The sequence below is a fragment of the Pipistrellus kuhlii genome, unplaced genomic scaffold (genome assembly GCF_014108245.1).
Source record: "Pipistrellus kuhlii isolate mPipKuh1 unplaced genomic scaffold, mPipKuh1.p scaffold_m20_p_3, whole genome shotgun sequence".
Taxonomy (NCBI): Eukaryota; Metazoa; Chordata; class Mammalia; order Chiroptera; family Vespertilionidae; genus Pipistrellus; species Pipistrellus kuhlii.
The window spans coordinates 7,356,661-7,382,240 of NW_023425529.1; the positions used below are offsets into that span (position 1 = coordinate 7,356,661).

A 25,580-nucleotide genomic window follows, 5' to 3' on the forward strand; every position below is an offset into this window, starting at 1 on the left:
CCTACGCTTTCACCACCGTCCTTCTCTGCTTCCCCACACGACCTTGCCCGAAATCACCGGGCTCTCTTCATGCATAGCAGCCACGGTGGCAAGCGGCAGAGCAGGTGGTTCTGGGCGGTTATTCACACACGAGGCAAACCAGCCTCTGCAGAAGAGGAGGCTGAGCCCATTACGTTTAACAAGGGCTGGGGATTGGCTGGGCCGAGCGTGCCTCTTAAGCAGGCAGGCACCACAGGGCAGCACCGGCGGGCCCCTGGCCAGACCCGCGGCTGCATACGGTTTAAACATTAAGCTGGGGGGTGGCCTCCTTTAAGAACAGACCGTTTTATAAGGCGCACGGTGCCGTCTAGACGAGGGGACATTTATGAAGGCTGCTGTGCGGCGTGTTGGGCTCAGACACCTGACTTCCTGGCTCCAGTCATTTCGAAGGCGGAGTGAAATCTGACGCGGGCAAGAACAAATTGGATTTCCCCCCCCCCCCTTTTTTTTTGGAGGGTGTATGGTTTCAGTTCAGACATTGGGTAATCTCTTCCTGCGGACCCCTCTACTTATCTTTGTAGATGGGGTGAGGATGGAAGAAAACTGGAGAAGGGCTTTCCCCCCCCTTTTTTTCTATAAAGCTGGCCTCTCTGTGCATGGCTTCGGTAGCTTTTGGCCATGAGGGAAATTATGTAATTATCTATGCAATTTTTCCGTCTTGTCCCTCCCCGCCCCCCCCCTCCCCCCCATCCACCTGGAGGGTCAGCGCAGAGTCGCGTTGGCTGCCTCTCATGTTCTCTCAGCTCTGTGCTTGGTACCCGGCAGGCGCTCAAAGGAATAACTGGATACACAAACCCAGGGAAGCTGAGCTGGATAGTGTGGGCCACATTTTTTATTCTAAGGAGGAAGAGTTTATCGCCTTGTTTCCCTTGGATGGACAACCCCAAGAAGGAGACGGGGAAGACGGTCCTAGCTTCAAGTTGTTCATTTCCTGTTTGGTGCGCAGACTCAGATGCCGTGATGCCCTCGAGGGCCCCGGCCCCTCTGAGCTCCCTGACATGTCAGACGAGGCTACCGTGTAAAGACCCAGGAGAGAGAGGTTCCAGCCCTTTGTGTCCTTGGGGAATACATGTTTCCTTTCTCAAGGCCTTCACTCATGGCCCCGGGAGGAATCAGGTGGAATTGAAGTTTGCTCCGTGGATGGAAGGAAAAATGTCCTGTTTCTGGGACACTCTCTCTGGGTTAAACATGGTTGACACTATCGAACACCTACCCTGCTTGGGCCAGGGACATTCTAAGCACCTGACGTGTAATCCTCGCAGGAAGGGACCCATGAAGCTGGTCCTGTTATTTCTGTACTTTACAGATGAGGAAACCAAAGCACAGAGAGGTTATGTAACCTGCCCAAGGTCACACAGCCAGCGAGGGATGTTAGCTAGGACCCCAAAGCCATGTCACTAGCCATGATGCCAAACTGCTTCACTGTGCACCTGGCTCGGTTCCTCCTTCAACTCCATGAAGCAGGCACTGTATTCCATGACAGAAGCTACGTTCTCTAGTATAGGTCTCCTCCTCCTCCTCCTCCTTTTTAAACAACTGTTTGAAAAACGTGACAGTCATTCTTAGCTCTCAGCTGTCAGAGGTCCTACAGAAACAGGCCTCTAACAGGCCTCGAGCTGAATTTGGCCCACAGGCTGGATGAATATGCAGCAAACCATGAAGCAGGGTAATTTCAGATAGTGCGAAACGATGGCCTTATCAACCAGTGGGGTCAGAGGGGTCCTCCCTCAGGGGGTGGCGTGAAGCCGAAGCTTGAGTGGTGAGAAGCCTGTGACCATCGGAGCGGGCTAAGCGCTTAGCACAGTGTCCGTGCCGTATGTGAATGCCTACCATTATGACTATCCTTGTTTTTGTGGTTTGCTATTTGCTGTGACCTTGGGTCGTCCTCTCACTGCTCTCGGGAGCTGAACTGAAAGCCTTCCCTCTGGCCCTGGCAGTCGCCCAGCTCTGAGTGACTCCTAGCATCTGTCTCCGCCTGGCTCCCACCACCCCTTTGAAACTGGGGATAGAATGACCCCTCTTTTACATTTCAACAGAAGATTCATTGTTGGAAGAGGGAAGCCACCATGCTTATTGGCATGGCGGAGCCCTCTCCGGTCCTCCGTGGGCATGTGGGCACTCCCCTTTCACACTGGGCTGGAAGCATCCCCCTGGAAAATGTGGGCCCTGCTCCTGTTGGGGGGATTGACAGGTGGACTTATCCCCCCCCCCCCCCCCCCCCCAATGTCACTCCCCTCTCCTGACCCTGGTTGGTGAAAGAATGTATTCCTATTGTCATTGGACAATAGGGCCTTCTCAAGGGCAAGTTCAGCCTACTGCATACTCCAAGGGGTGGTTTCTCCCCTCTTCCCATCTTAGTTCACGGAGGAATGTGGCGGTTGGTCCGACAGCCGCCCACATTCCGCTTCCTCTAAGAGCCAGCTCTCGGGATGGCCAGCCCGGCTCAGATGTAATAAAGCTTTCCAGTCATATCCTTACGTTTGACGTCAGCACACGGAGGCTTTTCTTGCTGGGTGCTGAATGGGGGGCTGTAGGGAGGACCCGGGGTAGCCCTGAGCCTGGCACCCCGATGAAAAGGGGCCTTGTAGCTGGCAGCGTAATCTCGCCCGCGCGGCCGCCTTTTATCCGGCAGGAAGTCTCGTGTTTTCTATCTGCTTCCTTCATTCCTCGATCGCCCCTGCAGGTAGGATGTCCAGGAAACCCTAAGTCACCTTCCTGCCGAGTCTTGGCGGTGGTGTTGTCTGGCAGTGTTACAGAATTTTCCGGGCGACCGAAAAATACACATAGTTCTTGGAGATACGGGGGGGAAAACCCATTTATTTTCAGACGTTTCGCATGTACTGGTTCAGTGACTCAGGGGGACTGTTGCTCTCCAAATCCTGAGCAAGCCAATACGGAGGAAGCTCTCCCTTTATACCCTTTGGTTTCTGTGTCCCCTGAATATGGATGGGACTTGAGGACTCAAAGCCCCAGGTGTTGGGATGGGGGCGGGGCTGTGAGACCACACCTAAAGGCCTGGCCTGGCGCCAGCCCTGATAACTCCGGGGGGGGGGGGGGGGGGGGGGGGGGGGGGGCCTGTGTATTGTTCATGGTTTATGGCCTCTGTAAAATGGGAGTCCTTAGGTAAACAGGTCTTGCAAGACCAGATTGTGGAGAAAGGGGCAGTGACTTAATTATAGGCTATCAAGAAGGTACATTCGGTTATTGGCATAGAGTCAGATTGCCAGCAGGGCCCCCCCCCCCCCCCCCAATGTTTTATTTTCCCCATCAGCAGGAGACTCCCTTCTTTTTCGCTCCAATTTCACTATCGCTTCTCTCGGCTGAGCACTCATCACCTAATAGCATCAACCCTTGCCTCCCCTTCTCCTCCCCCCCTCCCTCCTTCTCTCCTTCCCATTCTATCTGTCTACCTGCCTGCCTGCCCACACTAAGTGTTTTCTCAAGCCAGCCACGTGGCAGGCATGGTGTTAAGCACTGAGATAAAGCAGTGAGTAAGATCTCCACTAGCGGAGAATCAACGAATGATCCAAATACTGATTTAACTGCAACTGGGGAAGGTTCTGCAAACGAGAAGTACAGAGAAGCTGCTGGTCCATGTAACCGGTTTTGGGGAGATCAGTCAATAGCAAAAACAATAATAAAAATAGCTCCCGAGTTCTCGTTGAGTTACTAGGAAACGGTGGGACAGGTTCACGGAGGAGGCACAGATGCTAAGGCACAGACGCACCCGGATGGAGGTGACTCAGCAGGCTTCCAGAACCCGCAGCAAATTGGTTGGCAGGCTTCTTTGTTACCATGGATACCTCCCCCACCTAAGTAGCTTTTGTCCCCCGGAGAGCAGAGGCAAACGAAATTACCAACCAACTTGTTCATGAGCAAAGACGAATCCATTGGCAAACATATTTTTCCTTATTAGATTCCCATGACATTTAATGCCTTTTTATTGATGAATTTACTTTGGGTCGTCGCTCTGCATCCTGGCCCTGGCACTTCTCAACAGTTTGGATTTGCAGGCAACATTGATACCAGGGAATCAACTGGGGCTGGGCAGGGATTCTGGCTGTCACTCCCTTGGTTTTAGGCTCATTTCTCCCCAGGCCGCATCTTTTGATTACATGATGTGTGTTTATGGGGGTGCCTTGGGCCAGAGGAAGGCCAGAGGAAGGATTTGGCTTCTCAGCAAGTGCATAAACTAAGCATAACCTGGAGTCTTAAAACCCAAGGTTGGAGCACATGTGGCCTCCAGATAGGACATGCAGTCGAGCTGTTTGTAGCCAGCGCCGTGGCAGCTGCTGGAGGAGCTGAGTGATACTAATTTCACGGATCCACGTGGACTCATCAATACCCTGTAAACGGAGCCCTCCATTTTTCTCTTTTCAAAGGATCAGGATGCCTAGAGTAAATGAATCCGGACACGTGAAGCTGCCTCCGCTTTATGGAAAAAAAAAAGAAAAAACAGAAGAAGAAAAAAAGACGACTCTCCCAAACCCCAGGCTGTTAAAACCTGATGTTTTCTGTTGTCCCGAGAAGGGTGTTTCTGCTATAAATGAAAGACATGACAGGGGGTATTCGAAGCTTTGTTTTGTTATTGTCAGTTCTGCCAGCAAGTAACATCTGTATTTATTTTCCAAACTCCCCACAAACGGCTGATTTGCATCTGTTTAGTTCTCTGAGTAACATTTCATTTCCTGACTTTACAGGTTGCTATAAAATCCATTCGTAAGGACAAAATTAAGGATGAACAGGACATGGTTCACATCAGACGGGAGATTGAGATTATGTCATCCCTCAACCATCCTCATATCATCAGTATTTATGAAGGTCAGTGATTTTTTTTTTTTTTTTTCATCCTTGTATCAGTTACCATTCCTCATACCATGGGGCCTGCCAAGATTTTTAGGTAATTGCCCTTCTGGGCAGGAGCCAAGTATTTTTCCTCACCATGCAAAAATAGCCGGGTGCTATCTCTCATTTAGTTACCTTGAATGCAACCGGACACATGTAGCGCCACTCATTTTGGTCATAAAATACCTCTGGCGGGTGCCTTCTTCCGGCTTCCCAGGGCCTTGGTGGTTGCTAAGAAATCCACCCTATGGAACACCAGTAGGGGAGACAGCCTTGGTTTCTGAAAAATGGCAGTTTGGTGGGGGACCAAGGAGAGGTGGATAAATTGTAAACATCATTCCCCAAAACCAATGCTCAGGAGGTGGTGGCGTGAGTTACCCAAAGTTAGGCTCTTTGAGTTAGGAAGTACCTTTGGGCAGATCCAGTTAATTTTGGGAAAGAATTTGCATCTGATGATGCAAATGGAGTCAAGGTTATAGCCCAGGCGTCCTCAAACTTTTTAAAGTGGGGGCCAGATCAGGGTCCCTCAGAGAGCTGGAGGGCCGGACTATATGAACTACTAATTCCTACTGTAACACCTCGGCTGCGCTCACTGCCCAAAAAACCTGGCGGGCCGGATCAGACTCCTCTGCGGGCCGCATGTGGCCCGAGGGGCGTAGTTTGAAGACGCCTGCTAGCCGGTGCTCATAGGAAGGCAGGGTGGGGCAGAGCTTATAAAACTGCTCATGCTTCAACCTCCTTGCTCCCTCATGGGAAGAAATGGAGAGTATAAATTTCCCAAATCTTCATTTTTAAAATATCCTGGAAAAATATTGCCCAAGCAATATGTGTTTAGTGCAGAAGTGATCAAAATATTAAGGTTAAAATTAAAAAATACTTTTCTGTTCAACTCCCAGTTTGATTAAAAAGCTCTCTATCCATGTTATATTTTTATCTACTTCTCTGTATCTGTATGTATCTTCACCCAAAGTTGGATCATAAAGCTTAGTTTGATTGTTTTTCTGTTTTGTATCTCTTTCTATGTCAATAAATATTTCCCTACAAAGACATTTTATCACACTTTATAGTATACCATTTATGGAAATGCCATCATTTATTGAATCATTGGCTTTTAGATGACCATCTTCTCCCTGTGTTGTCACATCATCTTCCCTCCGTGTGTCTGTGTCTAAATTTCCCATTTTTTATAAGGACACCGGTCACATTGGATTAACATCCACCCTAATGACCTCATTTAACCTCAGTTATTTCATTTAAGACCCCATATCCATATAGGGTGACATGCTGAGGCACTGGGAGTTAGGACTGCACTATGTAAATTTCGGAAGGCCCGATTCAGCTCATAACACTGCATCATGGTTAGTTGATGGTCTTAGCAGAGGAGCCTTCTGACCCCATTTGGTTTTCCCCCTCTGCCAGACCTCAGCCCTGTGTTTTTGACTTTATGTCTTGTTTTGCTGGCTCTGCGGCTGAACTCTCTGCCTCAGGCATCCCACTCAACCTGGCCTTTGTTATCCTTTTCAAGGCTGGGACTGGTAGGAGCAGTGGGTGGCAGCAATGGTGGTGGGACCCGAGTCTGTGAGTTGATGGGCTGGTCTCTCATCCCTTCACAGAGAGAAAGGAAACCTCTCTGGAAGCTGATTGGTTGACTGGGCAGTCAAGAGTCTTAGCTGAGTGCAGGGACACATTAATTTGCATAATGAAAAACCAATGCCAAGGCATCTAAGTGGCTGTTTGGACAACAGCCAAATGAATAGAAGCTGTAAAGGAACTTTGTAATTTCTTTTTCAGCAAGGACCTTTATGATTACACACACACACACACACACACACACACACACTCGCACATGTACACACACGTAGCGTTGGCAGCAATAACAATAGCAACATGACAAAGCAATGGTGTACCTCCCTGTATGTTTAGGAACTGGGGGATTTCATGAGGGGAAGGCACCATCTTGGCTGTATTATCTGGTGATATTGAAATACTAGTTCCAGAGAAAAAGTAATTCATTCATAAAAAATATCAAGTAAGTGCTTAATATGTACCAGGCCCTGTTCTAGTGAGCAAGATAAGCTCTGGCCCCATAGAACTGACATTCAGGGAGTAGGCAAGTGAGTAGATAAGTGGCTTTTGAACTGAGACCTGATGAGCAGGGCGTAAGTCTAAGTCCTTGGAAGAACTTGGCATTCCAGGCAAAGGGAGCAGCCTGTTTGGATGCTCAGATAGCCAGGAGCTTGTGTTGGTGGAAGTGACAGAGGGCCTGTGAGGCTGAGTGGTGAGTGAGTAGGATGGTGGCAGGAGAAAGGTTGGAGAGGGCCAGATCTTGGTCACATTGGCAAAAGGAGGAAGTGTGGATTTTACACCGGAAATGAGGGCAAGCCATTGATTTTGATGAGGGAAATAGCATTTTTTTCAATTTGTGCTTTAAAATAATATTAATAAAACTAGGAGTTGTTAAGTGTTTACCCTGCCCTGGAATGGGCCATGTATTATCGAGTTTAATCCTTCCACCGATGACATACGAGCTGTTAACATCTCTAACTTCATGGTAAGGAAAATGTAGTGTTTCCCAAGCTTACATCAGCTAATACAGTGGTCAGCAAACTGTGGCTCGCGAGTACAGGGCGATTGAAACTTCGTGGCCCATGCGCAGAAATCGGTTTTCGGCTCTCAAAAGAAATTTCAATCGTTGTACTGTTGATGTTTGGCTCTGTTGACTAATGAGTTTGCCGACCATTGAATTAATAGATGGTGGATCTCAAAGTCCAGCCCGGTCTCAGGGACATTCGGAAGCTGGTGCTCATAAAACTAACCAGGCTTTTGGTGGTCTGCAGCGACCCCCATTGGAGTCTTGTCCTAGACCCTGTGATGAGGGGAATTTCTGGCCCTCGCCGAGAAATTCTGTCTTACATATGAGAGAGCGTTCAATCCCAGCTTTGCGAGTATTTTAGACGATATTTCTGCACAGCATGGAAATGTCAGTTATTTATATATTATTCATCATACCCGCAGGCTTATAAAATCTGTGACCCCGCTGAATCAGCGCTGCTGTTCACCAGATCTCAAAAATAATCCCTTCCAATGTTTCTCTCTCAAACCAGCCCCTGGGGTTGCTCCCCTGTTGATCCACGTGGGGGAAGGTGATTAACCCACAAATCTGTCAACTGCCAACTAGACCCGTGACTGGCTTCTAAAGCCGATAAAAGGATGGAAATACACCTGCCAGTGTGGGATAGGAAGGGTAACCTAATCGAGGGAGAAAAGGAAGAAATCTCTGGCACCATCGCTAGCTGGACCCCTGTTTCCAGTCAAAGGAATTCCATCCTCTCAGTGGGGAGGTGATTGACAAAATGGAAAGAGCAGCTGAAAAGGAAGTGCCCGCCAGAGCTTTCAACTGGGTTGCCTAGGATGGGAGAGATAAAAAACAGTTTTTGCCTGAGGTTCTGATTTCAGGATCCGAGTTCAAACATCAAAGGCCCGAGGTCCCCCCCACCACCCACCCTCCCCACCCCCGTTTCCCCTTTGAAAGCCTAGGAGACCCCGACTGCATAACCAAGAGTATGCACATGTTGTACGTTAGGGAACCTTAGCGCCCCATCTGGTACCAGTCCCACGGGGAAAGAGGAAAAGGCGAGGGAGTCGGGGAGGTTGGGGCCTTGCCTTCCCTTTTATGCCCCGGGTTTCTGTTCCTGGAAATCTCTCTTCCTGGCCCTGCAAGATTAGACTCTTTTTAAAAAATATATATATTTTTTTATTGATTTTTTTACAGAGATGAAGGGAGAGGGATAGAGAGCTAGAAACATCGATGAGAGAGAATCATCGACCAGCTGCCTTCTGCACACCTCTCACTGGGGATGTGCCTGCAACCAATGTACATGCCCTTGACTGGAATTGATCCCGGGACCTTTCAGTCTGCAGGCTGACGCTCTATCCACTGAGCCAAACTGGTTTCAGCTGGACTCTTTTTTGGCCCCTGGCATTGTGATCTGCTTTCATCACGGCTCCTGTCTTAGGAAGGGTGATGCTGGCTTTCTGGGATGAAGGAGGAGGCCCGTGTGGCCTTGGTCAGCTGTCATCAGTCGCCTTCAGAAGAGTTTCTCAATCATAAAGTAACAAAACAAAATAGACAAACAAGCACGCCTTCTCTGATAAGCACATGAGTCTCACATGAGCCCTTGTCCTCTGACCCTCACACCTGCTGTCTGCAAGAAGATGGCAAAAGAGTCCGGGTCATAGGAAATTCTCCAAATTCTTACCACGAAGTCACTCTGGACGAGTTTCCTATCAGTTATACGTGCCTCGCATCTTGTTCCTAGAAGTACACGTTACACCTCCCTTTTTTTCAAGTTACCCGTGCCTCCTGAGGTTCTGCTGGGTCTTTCTGGAAGGGGATATTGTTTTTGCCCTCTGCTCCAAACATCCAGCCAGAGACGAAGAGGAGAAAACAAAAGATAGGATCTGAGGACAAGCCCACGGCTTTTGGCCTGTGCTGTTTACTGCAGGCTCGTAGAGGGCATTCTGCCTCCTGCCTGCCTCCCGCTGTCTCCTCCCCCTGCTCTTGTGGCCAGGGGCAGTGGGGCTGATGTTTCCACAGAACCCACCAGAGGTCCCGGAGTCAGAAACTGCTGTTCTCAGAGGTGGTCCAGGACCAGCTGCGTCAGCATCACCTGGTCCCATCCAACTCTACTGGATCCAAAGCCCTCGGGGTGGGACCCCGTGTTCCCACACACTCCGAAGTGTGAGAAGCACTCGCTGTATTGGAGAAACCCCTGCTCAGGAGGTCAGACACCAACGCAGGGCTGTATTGCTAGCATCAGTTATTTGGAAATACACACAGAGCAAGCCGTTTGACATTTTTCCTCTTAGGCTCAAGTATTCATTCTAATTTAGGTTTCTCAAGCAGCAAGCAAACCCTGATTTAGGCCCTTTCAAAGGCAGGAATCAGCTGAACTGATCCAACAAGGTCTGTTCTCATTCACTCATTCACCTATTCAGTCATTCATTTCTTTTTACAAAAATGCATTGAAAACTTATGTTCCAGGTACTGTTCTACTAGGGTGAGAATATATTTATTGTCCAAATAGGCTTAGATTGGAATGAGCCAATTGCCCTACCAATTTTTACTGTGTAGATCGTAGGCCAGTGACTTAACCTCTCTGAGTCTCAGTAATCCTTTCTGTAAGATGTGGCCAATAGCTAGATTCTATACAGATAAGGTTGTAGAGAATAATGCTGATATTATGTAAAATAGCTAAGCACAGTGCTGGGTACATGCCCAATAAGTGATATTGATTTTTCCCATTGTGACCGATCTTTAAGGCTGTGAGAGGTCCTTTCTGGTAGAGTAGAAACTTCTCTTGGGAGGTGCTGGAAGAGAAGGTTGAGACCAGATAGTCTAGATCAGTGATTCTGGATGCTGGACACCCATTAGGATCTCACGGGGCATTTGTAAAAAATGCTCTGCATTTAGATTTAGATTTAATTGCCCAGGCTGAGAAATATGGACTTAGTCCTACAACTAAGGGGGAAACGAGGGCCCTGCTCTAGGACCCCGTCTTGGCCGGATCATTTGTCATCAGTGAATTCCAGAGAAGACCGTGTGTCTGGCAGCTGTGTGTCTAGCGAGCAGTGAGTGATACCTTTGGGCTTGGGTTTACTTACTTAGCCATTCAGTTGCTGCCCTCATCAGGGACTCGGAGCCCCATGAAACAGTTTGTTGAACTTGGCAACGTGGCGTATTATGCTTGTGTTTACTCTTTTGAACCCCATGGCGAATGGCTGAGCCTCTTAACAGGCTGCCTTTGCTGCCAGACCCACAAGCTCCACACGAAGTCTCTGCAGACTGGATGCAGAGGAAGGACTCGCCCCCGCTCAGAACACAGCACCGGAGAGCTGTCTTCACCGCTGATCCTGTGAGCCGGCGCTTCAGCTGCGCGTCTGTCCAGCCACGTTTCTAATGAGTTTCCTATTAAGTTAGCTATTTGACCTTCCAGTGTATTATTTTCATTGTTTTCTTTTGATTACACCCAAGCCATTTTTTTTTTCCCCCTGAAGGCCGGAGATTAGAAATAAAACAACTGCAAATGAACGCTACTCCCTGGTTGTCCTGCCTCACCCTCTTGGGTTTCCTGGAATTCAGTATTTTCTAGGGCCTCAAATAATGCCACTTGGACGTGAAGCTAATTTTTAAGGAGAAAACTGGAACCGTGTTGTCATTTAGCATGGGGTCTTTGGGAATTAGCTGGGATGGCTCTATTCATTGGCCCCAGGCAATGCGTTTAGGGGGGCTCATAGGGTATGGAGGAGGTCCCACTGACCACAGCGATTTCTGACAGGAGGTTCCTCTGGTCCGTTTGGCTTGAGATTGAGATTCACGCTTCGGCACCCCACTGGGGACTGAGGAATGGGCCCTCGTTAAGAGATCGGGCTTGCTTCCACCTCAGGCTTTGTTTTATTATTCATTTTCTATCTCCTCCATTCTGCCTCCTGCCTTCCCCATCCTTCAACGCCATATGTATAATGCCAGGTGCAGCTTCTGCCAGTACCTATCCTTAATACTTTTGGATTTAATCCAGGCATATCTTCATTTGTTCTTTCTTCAACTAATACTTGCTGCTTAATAATACCAGGCTAACACTTATGCTCATTGTGAGCTATGATAATATTTACAATAAGGATAGTCTTCATTTCAACAGGCGAAGACATGGAGGCACAGAGAGGTCAAGGAACTTGCTAGGGTCACTCAGCTGGTACATGGCAGGGCCTAGTTTTGAACCCAGGTAGCCTGGCTCTGGGAGTCAGGGCCTTAATTACTGCTCTGTCTTGCCCAATGAGGAAGACTGGAATTTAGAGTTGACGAAATGAGCCGTACATGGTGGGTCAAGCAGTGCTTGAAGCCGAGGCGTGATAACCAGAGGCCTGGCTTCATTGCCCAAATTAAGGGAGCATGCTTTTTTTCAGAAGTTCATTGCATCACATCAAAGAGCCTTAGCTTCCATCTGGGAGGATTCTGAGATGTTCTGATCAGTTGTCTCTGCTCTCTCAGAATTAGGATTGTGTGAGTGGGTGTGTGCATGTGAATGAATGTGTGTGCTTGTGGTGTGTGTGTGTGCGTGTGTGTGTGTGTGTGTGTGTGTGTGTGACAAAAAGGCTGAGACAGAGCAATGGAGAAAATGATCAGAGAGGCTGTGGGCGTGGCTGATGAGTGTGTGATGATGGCTGACAGAGCCCATTCCCTCATGGAAACACCACCGGGGATGGTTGTGAAAAGAGGGGAGTCCAATGGCTGGTCCAACATGGTGCACTTGATCTCCTCTTCCATGCAACTCCTCTCTCTTTCCTGACCATGTCTGTCCTCTGTCCTCCTTGGATTTGATATTGGGCCCTCATTTAGCACTGTTAATCTTGGCAGGAGTGAATGGTTCTTGGTAAGCCTTCTGCATCTCTGTCTTCTGTGAGTCTGATACTTTCTTACCATTTCTTTTGCCTTCTATGGAGTCCACTGCTGGCAGTGGGTGGCCTGGTTGGCTATGGCTCTCCTTGGACATGCCAGCCAACATCCAGAAAAAACTTGGGTTTAAGTGAACTAAAGAGCTTTTCATTGTCCAAACCAGGAAACACATTGACTCAACTCTGACCAATGCATTGACAATGGGGAGCTGCCAGTCCAATTTAATTTTCTCGCTCTCACTGCCTTGGGCTTTTGGACTTAAGGGACCAGAAGACCATTTTGTGAAGGCATGAGCCCATGAGGTGTTTGAAATTTAGTTCTGGAGAGGAAACTCTTGAAGCGTGACTCTTGTATTGACTAACTGATGTAATCAGGTTGCAGACAATTCTCGCCAAGGAAAGATGTCTCCATTTCTGAAATGGAAAACAAGCCATTTTCTTTGAGGAGTCTACTGACCTTTAAGAAAAGAGCGTCCCTGAGAAATGAAATATTACTTCTGTCTGAGGTTTTAAGAAAGTAATAAAAATGCTGCCTTGTGGGGAGGCAACACCATGGAAGACACGGCAGTTTCCTAGAACTAATTTGGGATACGAAGTTGACAGAAGGCAAAGAAAGGAAAAGAATTCAGACTGGCCCACTCTAGGCCCTTGGCCCTTTTTGCTTAAAAAAAACCAACAAACTCATCTTCCTTTCTTGAGGTTACATGTCAAGCGGAAAGATACCCTCCGGTTTTTAGAACCTGCTCTTCACAGAGTATCCTGTAAGTTGATTCCCACCCTCTCCCTTCCCAAGCAACTTCATCTTCCTAAATGGCCTCGCGAATTTGGCTCTCAAATGGCTGGTGGATGGTTAAAGCCCCAAGATCTCCTCACGCATCAGCATTTCTCCCAGGCCAGAGCCATTGTTTTGATAATACGCATAGTCTCAAGTTATACAGTTGTGTTATTAACCCCGAGGGCAACAGGAGGGAATGGTTAGGAGTTGGGTAATAAGCATGGTTGTGAAAGCCAGACAAATCAGGAGGCAGAACTGGGCTGTCAAAACTGAACATCTGATGAAATTCAGAATTAATTTGGAGAAGTCTCCGTTGCCATAGCGACCAATCCCCACTCTCCTTTGAAATGGAAAATAAACAGAAAACAAGAAAAAACAATTCAAAAGTTGGTGTCTGAGAAGAAGGCCCTTCTGTGGAACAGTAGAAGAAAGCGAGGAGATAGTTTAGAATACTAGTTTAGAATACTCTGAAACAATGGTAACATGCTCTCCTGCAAACAAAGCCCAAACCCTTTGTCATGGGTCAGTTCCCCGCCTGCTGTCTCTAGGAATCTTTTCAGGCCCATTCAAGTGACCTTACTCATCATTCTGATCATCTGGGTACGTAAAGCCTATATGGTATAGGTGAGGTCTTGATTTATTGGTGAAGTATTAGTTTTATTCAACCGGATAGCAACCCTGGAGGACAAAGACTATTCCTTGTACTTAGGTTTGCATTCTTTTAAACACATAACAACACTCTCAGAAATAACAGCTTTGTCAGGCTGATAAAAGCATTTTTAGAAGAGACAGCGATGCTGGTTCTCTTTTATGAAGAAGAATCTTTACTGAGTATGATGAAGGAGAGTCCAATAATTGGCTCTTGGTGTATAAAAATGCAACTAATATCTGAATATTAATATCCTATCCTGCTACACTACTGAGTGTTACACAATGTGGTGGGGAGTCCGTGGCAAGAACATAAGCTTTTGAGTCACAGAGATTTGGGATCAGATCCAGCAAGGATCTGCCCAACAGAAATGCATACAGATGAGCATCAGCAATCATGTATAAGAATGTTCGCAGCGACACTGCTCATATGGACTCCCGCCTGGGAACAATGCAAATGTCTGTATCAGCTGTAGAATGGATAACTAAACCATGATGCATTCACAACATGGAGAACTCTACAAGCAACGGGTGCGAACAGTCTTTGACTTCGTGGAGCAGCATGGATTATTCTTACAAATAGAATGCTGAGGAATGAAGCCAGACACAAAAGAATAGGTACCACATGATTTCATTTTTAGAAAACTTGAAATGCCAAACTAATCTGTGCTCTTGGCTTATATTTATGATATTCATAATATTGATGCAGATATGTGCACACACACGAGCACACGCACTTGATGAGATGGGTAGTGACAGAAAGAGGCTCTGGGGGTGGGGGTGGGGTGTTTGCAGGGTGCTGGCCATGTTGTTTCTTGACCTGAATGCCGATTCCCTATGTATGAAGTAGGAATAATATTAATACATATCTCATAGGAGTGTTAGTATTAACTGTGAGAATCCAGGGCATGAGGTAATGGTTCAATAAATGTTAGCTATTGTTATTCTGAATAAGCCTTCCAGGGAGGCTTTTGGGGAGAAGAGCCCTGGACTATTTCATAGGTCCAGGATCCTGGATGCTACCCTATCCTTTGTTCCATGTATTTATCGTTCTTGCGATGATGTCTGGATGTCTGGTCGCTTGTGTCTGACTCCTCCTCCACAGAGCTCCCTGGGGCCTTAAGGCCTCTGTGTTATATTCAAGGCTGGCTTCTTTCTCTTCTATCTTTTTTTTTTTTTAATTACCTTTATTGATTTCAGAGAGGAAGGGAGAGGGAGAGGGAGAGGGAGAGAGAGAGAGAGAAGCATCAATGGTAAGAGAGCATCATTGATCCGCTGCCTCCTGCAGGCCCATTCCCCTGACCCTCCGACCCCCACCTCACCTCACACCCCATAGAGCCTGCAATCCAGACATATATCCTGACCCCTGACCTGGAATCAAACAGTAATCTCCTGGTTCATAAGTTGCTGCTCAACCACAGAGCCCGCCTCTTCTCTTAATCCCTGGCACCCTGGTAGTTCTGCTCCCCTTTCTGCCCTCGTTCACTTTCCCTTCTCCAGAGCCAGCCTTTCCTCCCCTTCTTAACCTCGTAAAGACTTCCTTTAGTGTCCCCCATGCCGTCCACATAGTGGGCGCTTCATAAAAATGTGTTGTGCTGAAACCCAGATCTTCAGCACATGGACGCGGGCCCAGCGCTGTGGGCTGACTCCAGCCGAGCTACGTTTCTATTCAGGGCTTTGATTTTCCTGGTGGGCCTGGCATGTCAGGGGCCATAGTTTTCCTTACCACTCTGGAGCCACCAGGCTTCTGGGTAAAACTGTCTGGCCAAGAGACACAGGCTTTCATTTTTCAGAAAGGAAACCCTTCCCAACTGGTGGAAAATAAGCCCTTGCTTAGTGACTAATAACATAAACACAGACAAGATTTCTGGGCTTATAAATAACCAGCTGTAAGGGTGCCCAAGGGAAGCAGCCCTTTTTGCCATAAGAATGGCCAAGAACGGTCCTGTCACCTCACTGATAGTGGCCTGGCTGCGGGCAAGGAGCCTCGGGCCGTGGGCTGCGGAAGCCGGTCATTCTTTAGAGCAGATTCCCAAGGCCTCGCTCTCATACATTGTAAATCCTGGAAAAAATAATAGTTGATCCCTAAGGTTCTTTTTGCTTGAAAACCTCTGCTTCTGCAGCAGCCACAGCATGTTTTAAAGAGCTCTGTTAGCGGCGAGAAGCCAGTCATAGGGCTTTGTTTTGCCAGAAGCTGCCTAAGAGGCAGATGAAGTAATTAGGAGAGTAACTCCTATCTGCTGAGCCCTGGCCGAGGCACTGCACGGAGGATGCTGGACCCGGCAGCTCACAGAATCCCACGTCACTGTGTGAGGAAGTCGTTAACCTTGCTCGGCCGATGAGGAAACCAAGGGTCAGGGGGTTTAGTGCATGTGAATAACGGTAGAGTGAATAATAGTGCAGAGCATGGAGTGTGTAGTCAGACCATGGGCTCGGGCCTGCCTTGGCCTCGTCCGAGCTCTGTAGCCATGGCAGTTACTAACCTCTCTACATCCAGGATTTTTCATCTGTTGCATGAGGGATATGCATAGGACCAAGGCCATAGGGCATAATTCATGCAGAATGCTGTTAGGCCAGTGCCTGCACATGGTAGTCCTTCACTGAGGGCTCAAGGAGCTGTACGAATGGACACTGCATTGCCTTCTTGATGAAGCATTGATACTTTGAGTCTAGAATGGTTGTTTTCCTTTAGCTAATCTGGAGTTACAGGGAGGGCCATGACCACGAGACTCCAGCTGTTTCCTGTGGGAGGGCTGAGGGTAGGGTTCCAGAGCCAGCCAGGCCTGGCCACTTGGACATTTCTTTCACCTGGCTGTCCCCCTGCCCCGCCTGCAGCAGTGAGGGGCTGATTTTATCAGTTGGGTACCATCTCATTCATCCAGTTTTTTCCACACTGGCTCCTGGTTAGTTCCTCTGGCTTATAATAAGAATACTGAAATGGCCAAATCCACCTGCAAAACTCTTGAGTTAAAGACACCAGACTCTCCGAGGGCCATCAGGTATTAACAGTTTCCAAATAGGTTGCCTCAGTTTGACTGCGGAGCCCCATTTTCCTCAGAATAGCTTGCAGTGCTCCATGGAACATGCATTTGAAACTGTTCCCCACCCCACTCCAAATGCAGCCAGCAGCCGGGCGAGAGTGAACTGTGGGAAATCAGAGAGGATGGGGACCTGGGACAGGTGGGCAGGATTGGGAAACACTTTAGGATCAGCGGGACTTACTGCTGCAATCTGCTTAGTAAAATACGTGGCGTATTGAAGTGTGTTGAACTGAACTGCGATTATGTCTCCTTGATACCATGTCAGCCCGTTGGGAAGGGAAGAAGCCAGTGGCTGAGGCCTCCCTTTGGTTTGCATGGGGCACTGACCCACACCTGATAGACACTGCAGGGACCGCTGGCTTTGACCGTTAGTCTTTGGCATCAGACTCTTTGGGGTGTGAGGCGCCTCGTTTCTTTCCCTGTTGAAGTGCTTTCCCTCTCCCTCCCTCCCCTCATCCCTTGCAGAATGAGGAAACCCTCTGCCCACTTTTGGGAATATCACTCTCTCATTGTTGGAGCTCGAGCCAGGCATCCTGAGGCGGCTTTTCCCGTTCCCAAAGTTTATTGTTAATGAAAAGTGCACACCAGGCTGAAATCCCAGGCAGCGGCTGGAGCCGCACGGTACACCGAGGCCAGCAGACGCAGGAGCAGCCAATTTTATCTGGCTGTTCTCGTTCTCCTCTCCTCCTCCTCTCTGCCCTCCTCCTTCCCCCTTAGTTTTATCAGAGAGGTTTGGCTCGACTTGAAGGAGCCAAAAAGGAACGGGAGGGGGTCTGAGTTTCTAGCAGCAGTGACAAGGTGTGGGAGGACAGGGGACCCAGGCCTGGGCACCTTCCAGTTTAACTCAGTCCTCAGTGTGTGTGTGTGTGTGTGTGTGTGTGTGTGTGTGTGTGTGTGTATGTTTGTGTAGTAGGCCCTTGGATTCCAATAATACCAATACCAATTGTAATAGCTAACCTTGAGTGCATGCCGTAAGGATAGGCCTTGTTCTAAGCATTTAGCATACCTCACATCAATGACCTCTCTCAGCAGTTCTAAGAAGTACATCCTGATATTATGCACATTTCATAGTTGACTCAGAGAGGACAAGCAACTTCCCCAGAGTCACACAGCAAGTAAAAGGGAGATCCAGGAATCCTACTTGCCAGTGTCTGGTTTCAAAACTATACTTTTTTTTTTTTTTTTTTTTTTTGGTCTCAAAGCTCAGGCAGGCAGAGGCACTGGATATATAAACTAGCAAATAAATTCATGCAGTTTGAAAGTCCTATGATTGCAAGTACAGTAAAAAATGAGAAGGAGGGCAAAGTGGAAGCCATATTTGAGTTCATTCTCAACTGATGGGTTACAAGAGCATGGAGGTGAAAAACGTGTGTGTATGCATGTATGTGTGTGCTTGTGGTGTGTGTGTGTGTGTGTGTGTGTGTGTGAGCGAGAGAGCGCGCGCGCGCGTGCGAGAGAGAGCGAGCAAGGAGTTCTGCATGGATGGACATTGGACATACAGTGTCTTACTGGGATTGGTAGAAGCTGGTGAGATGGAGGAAGGCAGTCAGAGGTCTTTCAGGGAGGGTGTTGGGTAGCCTACAAAGGTGTGTTTTTATTTTATTTTTTATTTTTATAACATATATCTTGGGTGTGAAGGATTTAAAAAACAATTATTATTTTGTCTTTGCTCAATGGGCATTTTATGTGAAAGCCCAAATATGAAACAGCAGTGCTGGTTGAGGCAATGGCGAGGACCAGAGCCTATCCTTTGAGGCCTCCCCAAGCCCGGTGCCCGGGCATCTGCCTGGAACTCCAGGAACTCAGACGCACAGAGTTTTGAACATTTCACTGTTTGAGAATATCAGGGTTGGGAGAGAGAAGCACTTAGTGATAGGTAATTATTTACTTACATGTGATTGTCCAGAATGCCCTTATGAAGGTTTGAATTCACTCATTTAATAAATATTAATTGAGCCCCCAGGTGCTGGGGATACATTAGAGAATGAACTGGAACCACCCTCATTTGCAGTCTGATGGAGGAGACAAAATAAACAAATACACAGAATTGTTGTGTGATAAGCTTAAGTAAGGGTCCACAGGACCCTAGTGAGCCACACTGGAAACTTATGGGCTTTCTTTTGAGTGAGATGGAAAGTCTGGAAGGTCTTAAGCAAAGAGATGACAATATCGGTCACCAACTGTGGGTCAGAGGAGCTTATGAGGTCCTGGTAGCTACTGTGATGATATAGCCTTCTTGGCTAGAAAACTCGCCCAACTCCTTGTGATGTAGAATTGCCCAACGTGTGTCCTTCCCGGCAGCTGTCTGCCCCACCCCTCGCTCAGCGACATCTCTGATGTCCCAGACTGAGTGAGATTGTTGGATTAACAGGGTGTTTGTATATTGCTGCTCCCCCCCCCCCCCACAGTGTTTGAGAACAAAGATAAGATTGTGATCATCATGGAATACGCCAGCAAAGGGGAGCTGTATGATTTCATCAGCGAGCGGAGACGCCTCAGCGAGCGGGAGACCAGACACTTCTTCCGGCAGATCGTCTCGGCCGTTCACTATTGTCACAAGGTACCGGCGGCCAGAGCTTTGGCCACGGATGGTGTCGATGGCGTCACTTTGTGTGTGTGTGTGTGTGTGTGTGTGTGTGTATGTTTTCACATTTTAAGGGTAATGTCTGTTCATTATAGTACTCATGGAGAATTTACAAAATGAAAAGAAGAAAATGACCCCCATCCATACATACATAATTCCAGAATCCAGCAATAACTCCTTGTTGACATTTTTGTTTCTTTCTAATCTCCTTCCTCCTACTTTCAAAATTGTTTTTTTATTTGAATTTTTTATTTATAATAATTTTAGATTTATAGTAGAGTTTCCCAGTAGTACAGAGAGTTCCCATATACCCCTGACTCAGCTGACCGCAGTGGTCGGCAAACTCATTCGTCAACAGAGCCAAATATCAACAGGACAACGATTGAGATTTCTTTTGAGAGCCACAATTTTTTAAACTTAAACTTCTCCTAATGCCCCTTCTTTAAAATAGACTCATCCTGGCCGTGCTATTTTGTGGAAGAGCCACACTCAAGGGGCCAAAGAACCGCAGTTTGCTGATCATGGATATAGACCAATAGCCTATTGGCTGATGACTCTTTTCACCTGTCGGTAGGCTGGCTGCTTGTCACTGCAGCTCAGCTTCCAGCCTTCCCAGAGTTTACCCGAATGGGCAGGTCATCCAGTGTGGCAGCGACCTGCCGACCTGCTATGGTGAACCCAGTGGTTATGGTCTCACCAGCCTCCCCCACCTTCACCCTTCACCTGCATTGAGTCCCGCCAAGTTGAAGGGGACTTTGAAAACCTTCCCTCCCAGCTGCTTAGGAAACACCCATGGTAGCAACTTTGTTATCAGAACAGATAGAACCAGGCTTCTTTCCAGCATCAAGGAGGCAGGCAGGCAGGCAGACAGACAGACACACACACGTTCTGGGTGCCCTGCGTTCTGAGTCCCCAGCAGAGAAATCTGCTTCTTCCCTGGGAATCACATCACAGACAGACACGGTTTGCCGCCGCCTGGGACTGCGCTGCTTTCACACAGTGGAATGACATTCCGACCAAGGATCCCCCTGCTGTTTTACAGGCTCTGGGGGAGAACAGATTCCAGTCATTTTTCCCTTAACCACACAGCAAGTGACTCATGCTCTGCTGTCCCGGGCTCTGGCGGGAGCTGCATGACAGGGAGAGCAGCCCTGAAGGAGGGAGGGAAGACCACCGGGCTGGTGCATCTTTCATCTGTCAGATGCTCCCCTTTGCTGTGCCTCTGCGCGTGTCTGTCTGTCTGTCTCTCTCTCTCTCTCTCTCTCTCTCTCTCTCTCTCTCTCCTCTCTCTCTCTCTCTCTCTCTCTCATCCCATCCACTCCCATTCAATTCCCCGCCTATCTTCTCATTTCAGAACGGTGTGGTCCACCGGGACTTGAAGCTGGAAAATATACTGCTCGATGACAACTGCAATATTAAGGTAAACCTTTTGCCTCCATGATTGATATGCAGGGCCTGGGGGTGGCATCCGGTGGGGGTTTGAGCTGCTCCGAACTACAGTTTAGGAATAAGGTGGCCACTTCCTTCCCTGCAGGCGGGCGGGGAGCGTCACTGGGCTTGCGTCCTCCGTTCAAACTCCGTAAGCCGTTTACCCATGTTCAACTACACGCCAGACATTCGTCTTCATGCTAGGATAACTAGGTGACTACAATACAGTCTCTGTCTTAGGCAAGTTCATGGTCTGCAATCATTACAATCATTGCCATAAAAATATTTAGTACAATAACACTTACGTTATATATTTCAAGTTATCTGTGTCTGATAGCATTTAAATTAGATCTTTACAGGAACCCTAGGACAGTGGTCGGCAAACCGAGACTCGAGAGCCACATGCGGCTCTTTGGCCCCTTGAGTGTGTCTCTTCCACAGAATACCACATGCATGCACACACGTATTGAAACTTCGTGGCCCATGCGCAGAAGTCAGTTTTCGGCCTGGGCGAGTCTATTTTGAAGAAGTGTTTCTAACGCCGAGCCACACTCTCAAGGGGCCAAAGAGCCGCATATGGCTCTCGAGCCGTGGTTTGCCGACCATGGCCCTAGAAGATAGGTCCTCTTGTTCACATCATTTCCTAGCTAGGGACCCTGCGACACAGAGACGTTAAGTCACTTACCCAAGGCCACACAGTAGCAGGTAGTGGAGTTGGGATTTGAACCCATGTCTTTCTGACGCGTGAGCCCTCGTTCGAACCACGGTGCTCGGTTTGCCAGCAGGTCCCTGAGTTACCTTAGAGCTGGGACCCTTTCCCTGCCACTTTCTGCCACTCCCCTCCCTCCCACCCCTGAGACCTGCCTGGGACTGGGCAGCTGATTGAAAGGGAAGTGGTGCTCACTGTTGGGAAGGAGCAGCCTGTCCGGTGATGGAGTTTACTTTCACGGAGAGTATTATTGCTGGCTGCTGCTGGAGCTGGAGAAAGTGCTCCTGGCCAGTAGGGTTCAAGTGCCTCCTGCAGAGCACTCGGGACGTCCCTTTGATCACATCGGCAACATAAGCAAATACGGTTTCAAAATAAACGGAGCTCACTGCGTGGGTTTCATTATGAAATGGCCTCGGTCCTCCTGGCATCAGGGGATCCCTCTAATTAGCCGCTGGTGACGTGAGTGCCTCCTCCCTCGTCCCAGGACCAAGCCTGGGAATGACCTTGCATCGCCCCCTTTTGTTGCTGAAGTTGCTCTGAGTTGAGGAGGGATATCACGGGGGACTCTTTCCTTGCTTGGAAGGATGGAGCTGCTTTGGCATCTGACCATCGTTTAGTCACCATCATCCTTCGAGAGGCTCCTGGAAGCCACATCCGGTGACATCTTGTGTTTGCGAGGGGTTGACTGTGGTCACATAGTTCTGTGTAGTCCTTAGAATGAGGAGGAACGAGTTGGTCAGAGCAGCTTTCCTCTAGGAACAGGAAGTGAAATCTCCGATTCTGGCCGAGTGGCTGGAGAATTCCAGCAGGAGGCTAGATGCAGAGTTAGAACACTCCGTCCCGGGTGGCTTACTGGTTCCTTGACATTGGGCAATGCGCTTCACACCCTGTGAACTAGAAAATGCGGTAACAGCCGTGCCCACAGGCTTGTTCTGAGGAGTCAACGAGATAGTTTGTGTTTAGCTTTATACACTGCTGAGCACTGGGGAGTGAGGCCAGGGGAGAGCGGTGGCTTTGGAGTTGGCTCGCCTGGCTTTTGAATGGCAGCCCTGCCTGTTACCGATGGCAGCGTTTTGGGTAAATGACTTGCCTGCCTAAATCTCAGTTTCCTTATTTGTCCGCTGGGGTTGCCAGGCCACCTCTGATGATTGCTGTGGATTTGTTCACTTTTTCACTCGGTGTTTCCAGAGCAGTGACTGTGTGCCATGCCCTGTTCCCAGTCTGGCAATGACAGACATGAGGATTTTAGACAGTATAGAGTCAAAGCACTTAGCACTTCACGCTTCATGTCCAAGGTGCCTCCTTACATGGGTGGCCACCGGGAGGAAACCGGACAGGACACTAGTTGCTTTGAAGGTACTGGTGGACTGGCCACGGCGAGAGCATTGGGTTCTGGGTTGAGAGACACATTCTGAGGGGTTGTGTCATTCACCCTGTTAACTTCCTCTGCAGATTCTTCCTCCCACCTGCCCCCAGAGCTCTCCAAACTAAATGTAGTCTTACAAGGCCTGGAATGTGAGCCTCTCACTTGGGGGTTGGGTTCTGTAGTACAGGGTGACCTCTTGCTCCCATGATGTAGTCCCAGCAGTGATAAGGCACATAGCTTCCTAGGGAGTCATAGACTTGCCCAGAGGAAAAGAATGGTTAGAATTCTGAATGCAGCTGAGCTGGGAACAATAGGCAGGAGCCCCGGAGAATGGCTCATTGGCATAAGCAATAGTGCCATGGCGTTGGGCCTCCCAGTTCCCTGGACAGAGTCCTTCAATCTAGGATCCTTGTCCATGAGTGGGGAAATAGCAGATATAGCACATTATAGAAATTAAGGTTTGGGCCATATTTTATGCTTTAGGATTCTTTAAAAAACAAAACAAAACAACTATATTTTTATTGATTTCAGAGAAGAAGGGAGAGAGAGATAGAGACATCAATAATGAGAGAGAATCATTGGCTGGCTGCTTCCTGCACACCTCCCCCTACTAGGGATCGAACTGGTAACTCAGGCATGTACCCTGTCCAGGATCCAACCATGATCTCCTGGTTCATAGGTTGATGCTCAACCACTGAGCCACATCAGCTGGGCTAGGATTCTTAATCCTTAAGATTTTTTTGGTTTTGTTTCTGGTATCTACTAATGAAGAAAATAATGCACACCTCCCGAACAGAAACAAAACCTTCCCATTCTCTGCTATGAATCCTTCCTTCTGCTTATTCAAGGAAAGCTGCTAGGATCTGAGACCTCTAAAGCGTGAAAGAAACTTGAGGGTCATTTCCAAACCCTTTGTTTTCATGATTGTGGTCCAGAAAGTCTGAGTGATGTGCCCAGGATCAGACGCAGTGAATCAGTGCAGATGAAATGCCTGTCTTTGTTGCCCTAGCGTGTGGCACAGTGCCTGTCACACAGTAGGTGCTCTTTAGCTGTTTGATTGGAGTGAAGGGATGACAGCCAGGATTAGAATTCAAATGTTTGACTTCCAGACAAATTCTCTTTTCATCATCTCACACCCACTTCCAAGGTTTTTTTTGTTTTTTTTTTTTTTTTTTTTTTTTTAAAATGTGTTTCAGCTGGTGTTGATTTGTCTCCGGCTGGATAGGCTCAGCTCTTCCCCAAGTCAGCATTTTGCTGAAAACATATTTATAAAAGGGCACTTGTGATAAAGGCGGCAGGCACAGACACATGGCTGCAAGCTGGGCTCCAAGTTCAAGAGAGCCCATGCCATCGGTATCCGGACAAGGGGACCATTGACATGGTGGCCTCTTACCCACCAATGGGACACAAGCAGCGAGATGCTTCTCGGTGCCCCCTCCCATGTCTCTCTAACTGTGGGTGCATCTTCCCAATTCCGAGGGCAGAGAGCCATTGTCCAGGAAGACTAGGAAAACGCTACCGGTTGAAACATGTCACATGTCGCTGCCATTTCAGTGGGAGCCACGCAGCTGCTCCCCGTCCCTTCCCTGCCTGATGTTGATTTGCAGAGAGCGCATCTGGCATTGGGAATTACTTATCTGGCCAGTGCGCGAGAGGGTGTGGCTTCTAAAAATATTCACACAGTCGGTCGGCAGAAAGAATGAGAGCAATGTGCTTCTTTGGGTTGCATTCCGTACTCCGAGGAGAAGAAGCATGTCTACCAAAATAGACACCCAGGATAGCATTAATTTGCAATTAATAAAAAAACGGGCCAGATTTCACATCCCATTCTCTGGGAGAATAGAATGCCGACAATTCCCATGGGAGGCCCCTGTAAAAAAACACACAAAAAACCCCGCCTTACAATGAGAAGAGGTCCAGGCACCAGGGTCAGCTGACCTCCTCAAAGAAGGCTGAGAATTTGGTGAGCTCCCAGCACTCAGCATACAGGGGCGGAGGGGAAATGGCCTGCTGCCCCTGATGACAATGGAAACCCAGCTGCTGGGGATAAGAAAAGAAGCTTTGAATGGCTGGGGCTCAGGCGAGATAGAAGCCCTCGGAGGCTTAAGGAGACCAAGGGGAGGCGGCTCAGGATCTGCGCCTCTGGGCTTTGAGTATATGAATGTGAGAATGTGCATTCATGCGTTCAGTAATCCGTTCATTTGTTCGCCTATCCATTTGGGTGGGTGTTTACATATGTATTCATGTGTGCTTGCGTTCACTCATCCATTCCTGCACTTACTCGTTCAGCAAATCTAGTCTCTTCAGTGGACAATATTGACTCAAGCACACATGTTTACTATGTTTCTACTGGGTACCTGGTCCTGTGCTGGCTTCTGGGAATTTACCAGTGAACCCGATGGTTGGGCTCCTGTGTTCTTGGAGCTCAGAATCTAGCACCATCAGTCAAGATGAGTCAGGAGAGGGATACGGAGGTGAATGAGGAGAATAGGTACCTGCCCTGATGGACTTAGAATTTTAGTTCGGGACACAAGCAATTAACAGAAATATATAATGTCAACATCCAACAGTGAATAAAATCCATTCAGGGTTAACTCAGAGAATGGCAGGTGCTATTTTAGCGAGGGTGGTCAGAGAAGGCCCTTGCATAGGACTCAAGCTCCTGAAATCTACCCAGCATTCTCTGTTTTTCT

The 25,580-nt window shown here is 48.2% G+C and overlaps 1 protein-coding gene across 2 annotated transcripts in view; it reads left to right on the forward strand.

Moving 5' to 3' along the window:
- Positions 1-25,580, forward strand: part of NUAK1 (NUAK family kinase 1) — a 67,542-nt gene that overhangs the window by 27,588 nt on the left and 14,374 nt on the right. For both annotated transcript variants that reach the window (XM_036456108.2, XM_036456107.2), the window contains exons 2-4: positions 4,740-4,860; positions 19,209-19,360; positions 20,739-20,804. In XM_036456108.2, the coding sequence (XP_036312001.1) occupies positions 4,740-4,860; positions 19,209-19,360; positions 20,739-20,804 (339 nt within the window). The remainder of the gene's footprint in view (positions 1-4,739; positions 4,861-19,208; positions 19,361-20,738; positions 20,805-25,580) is intronic.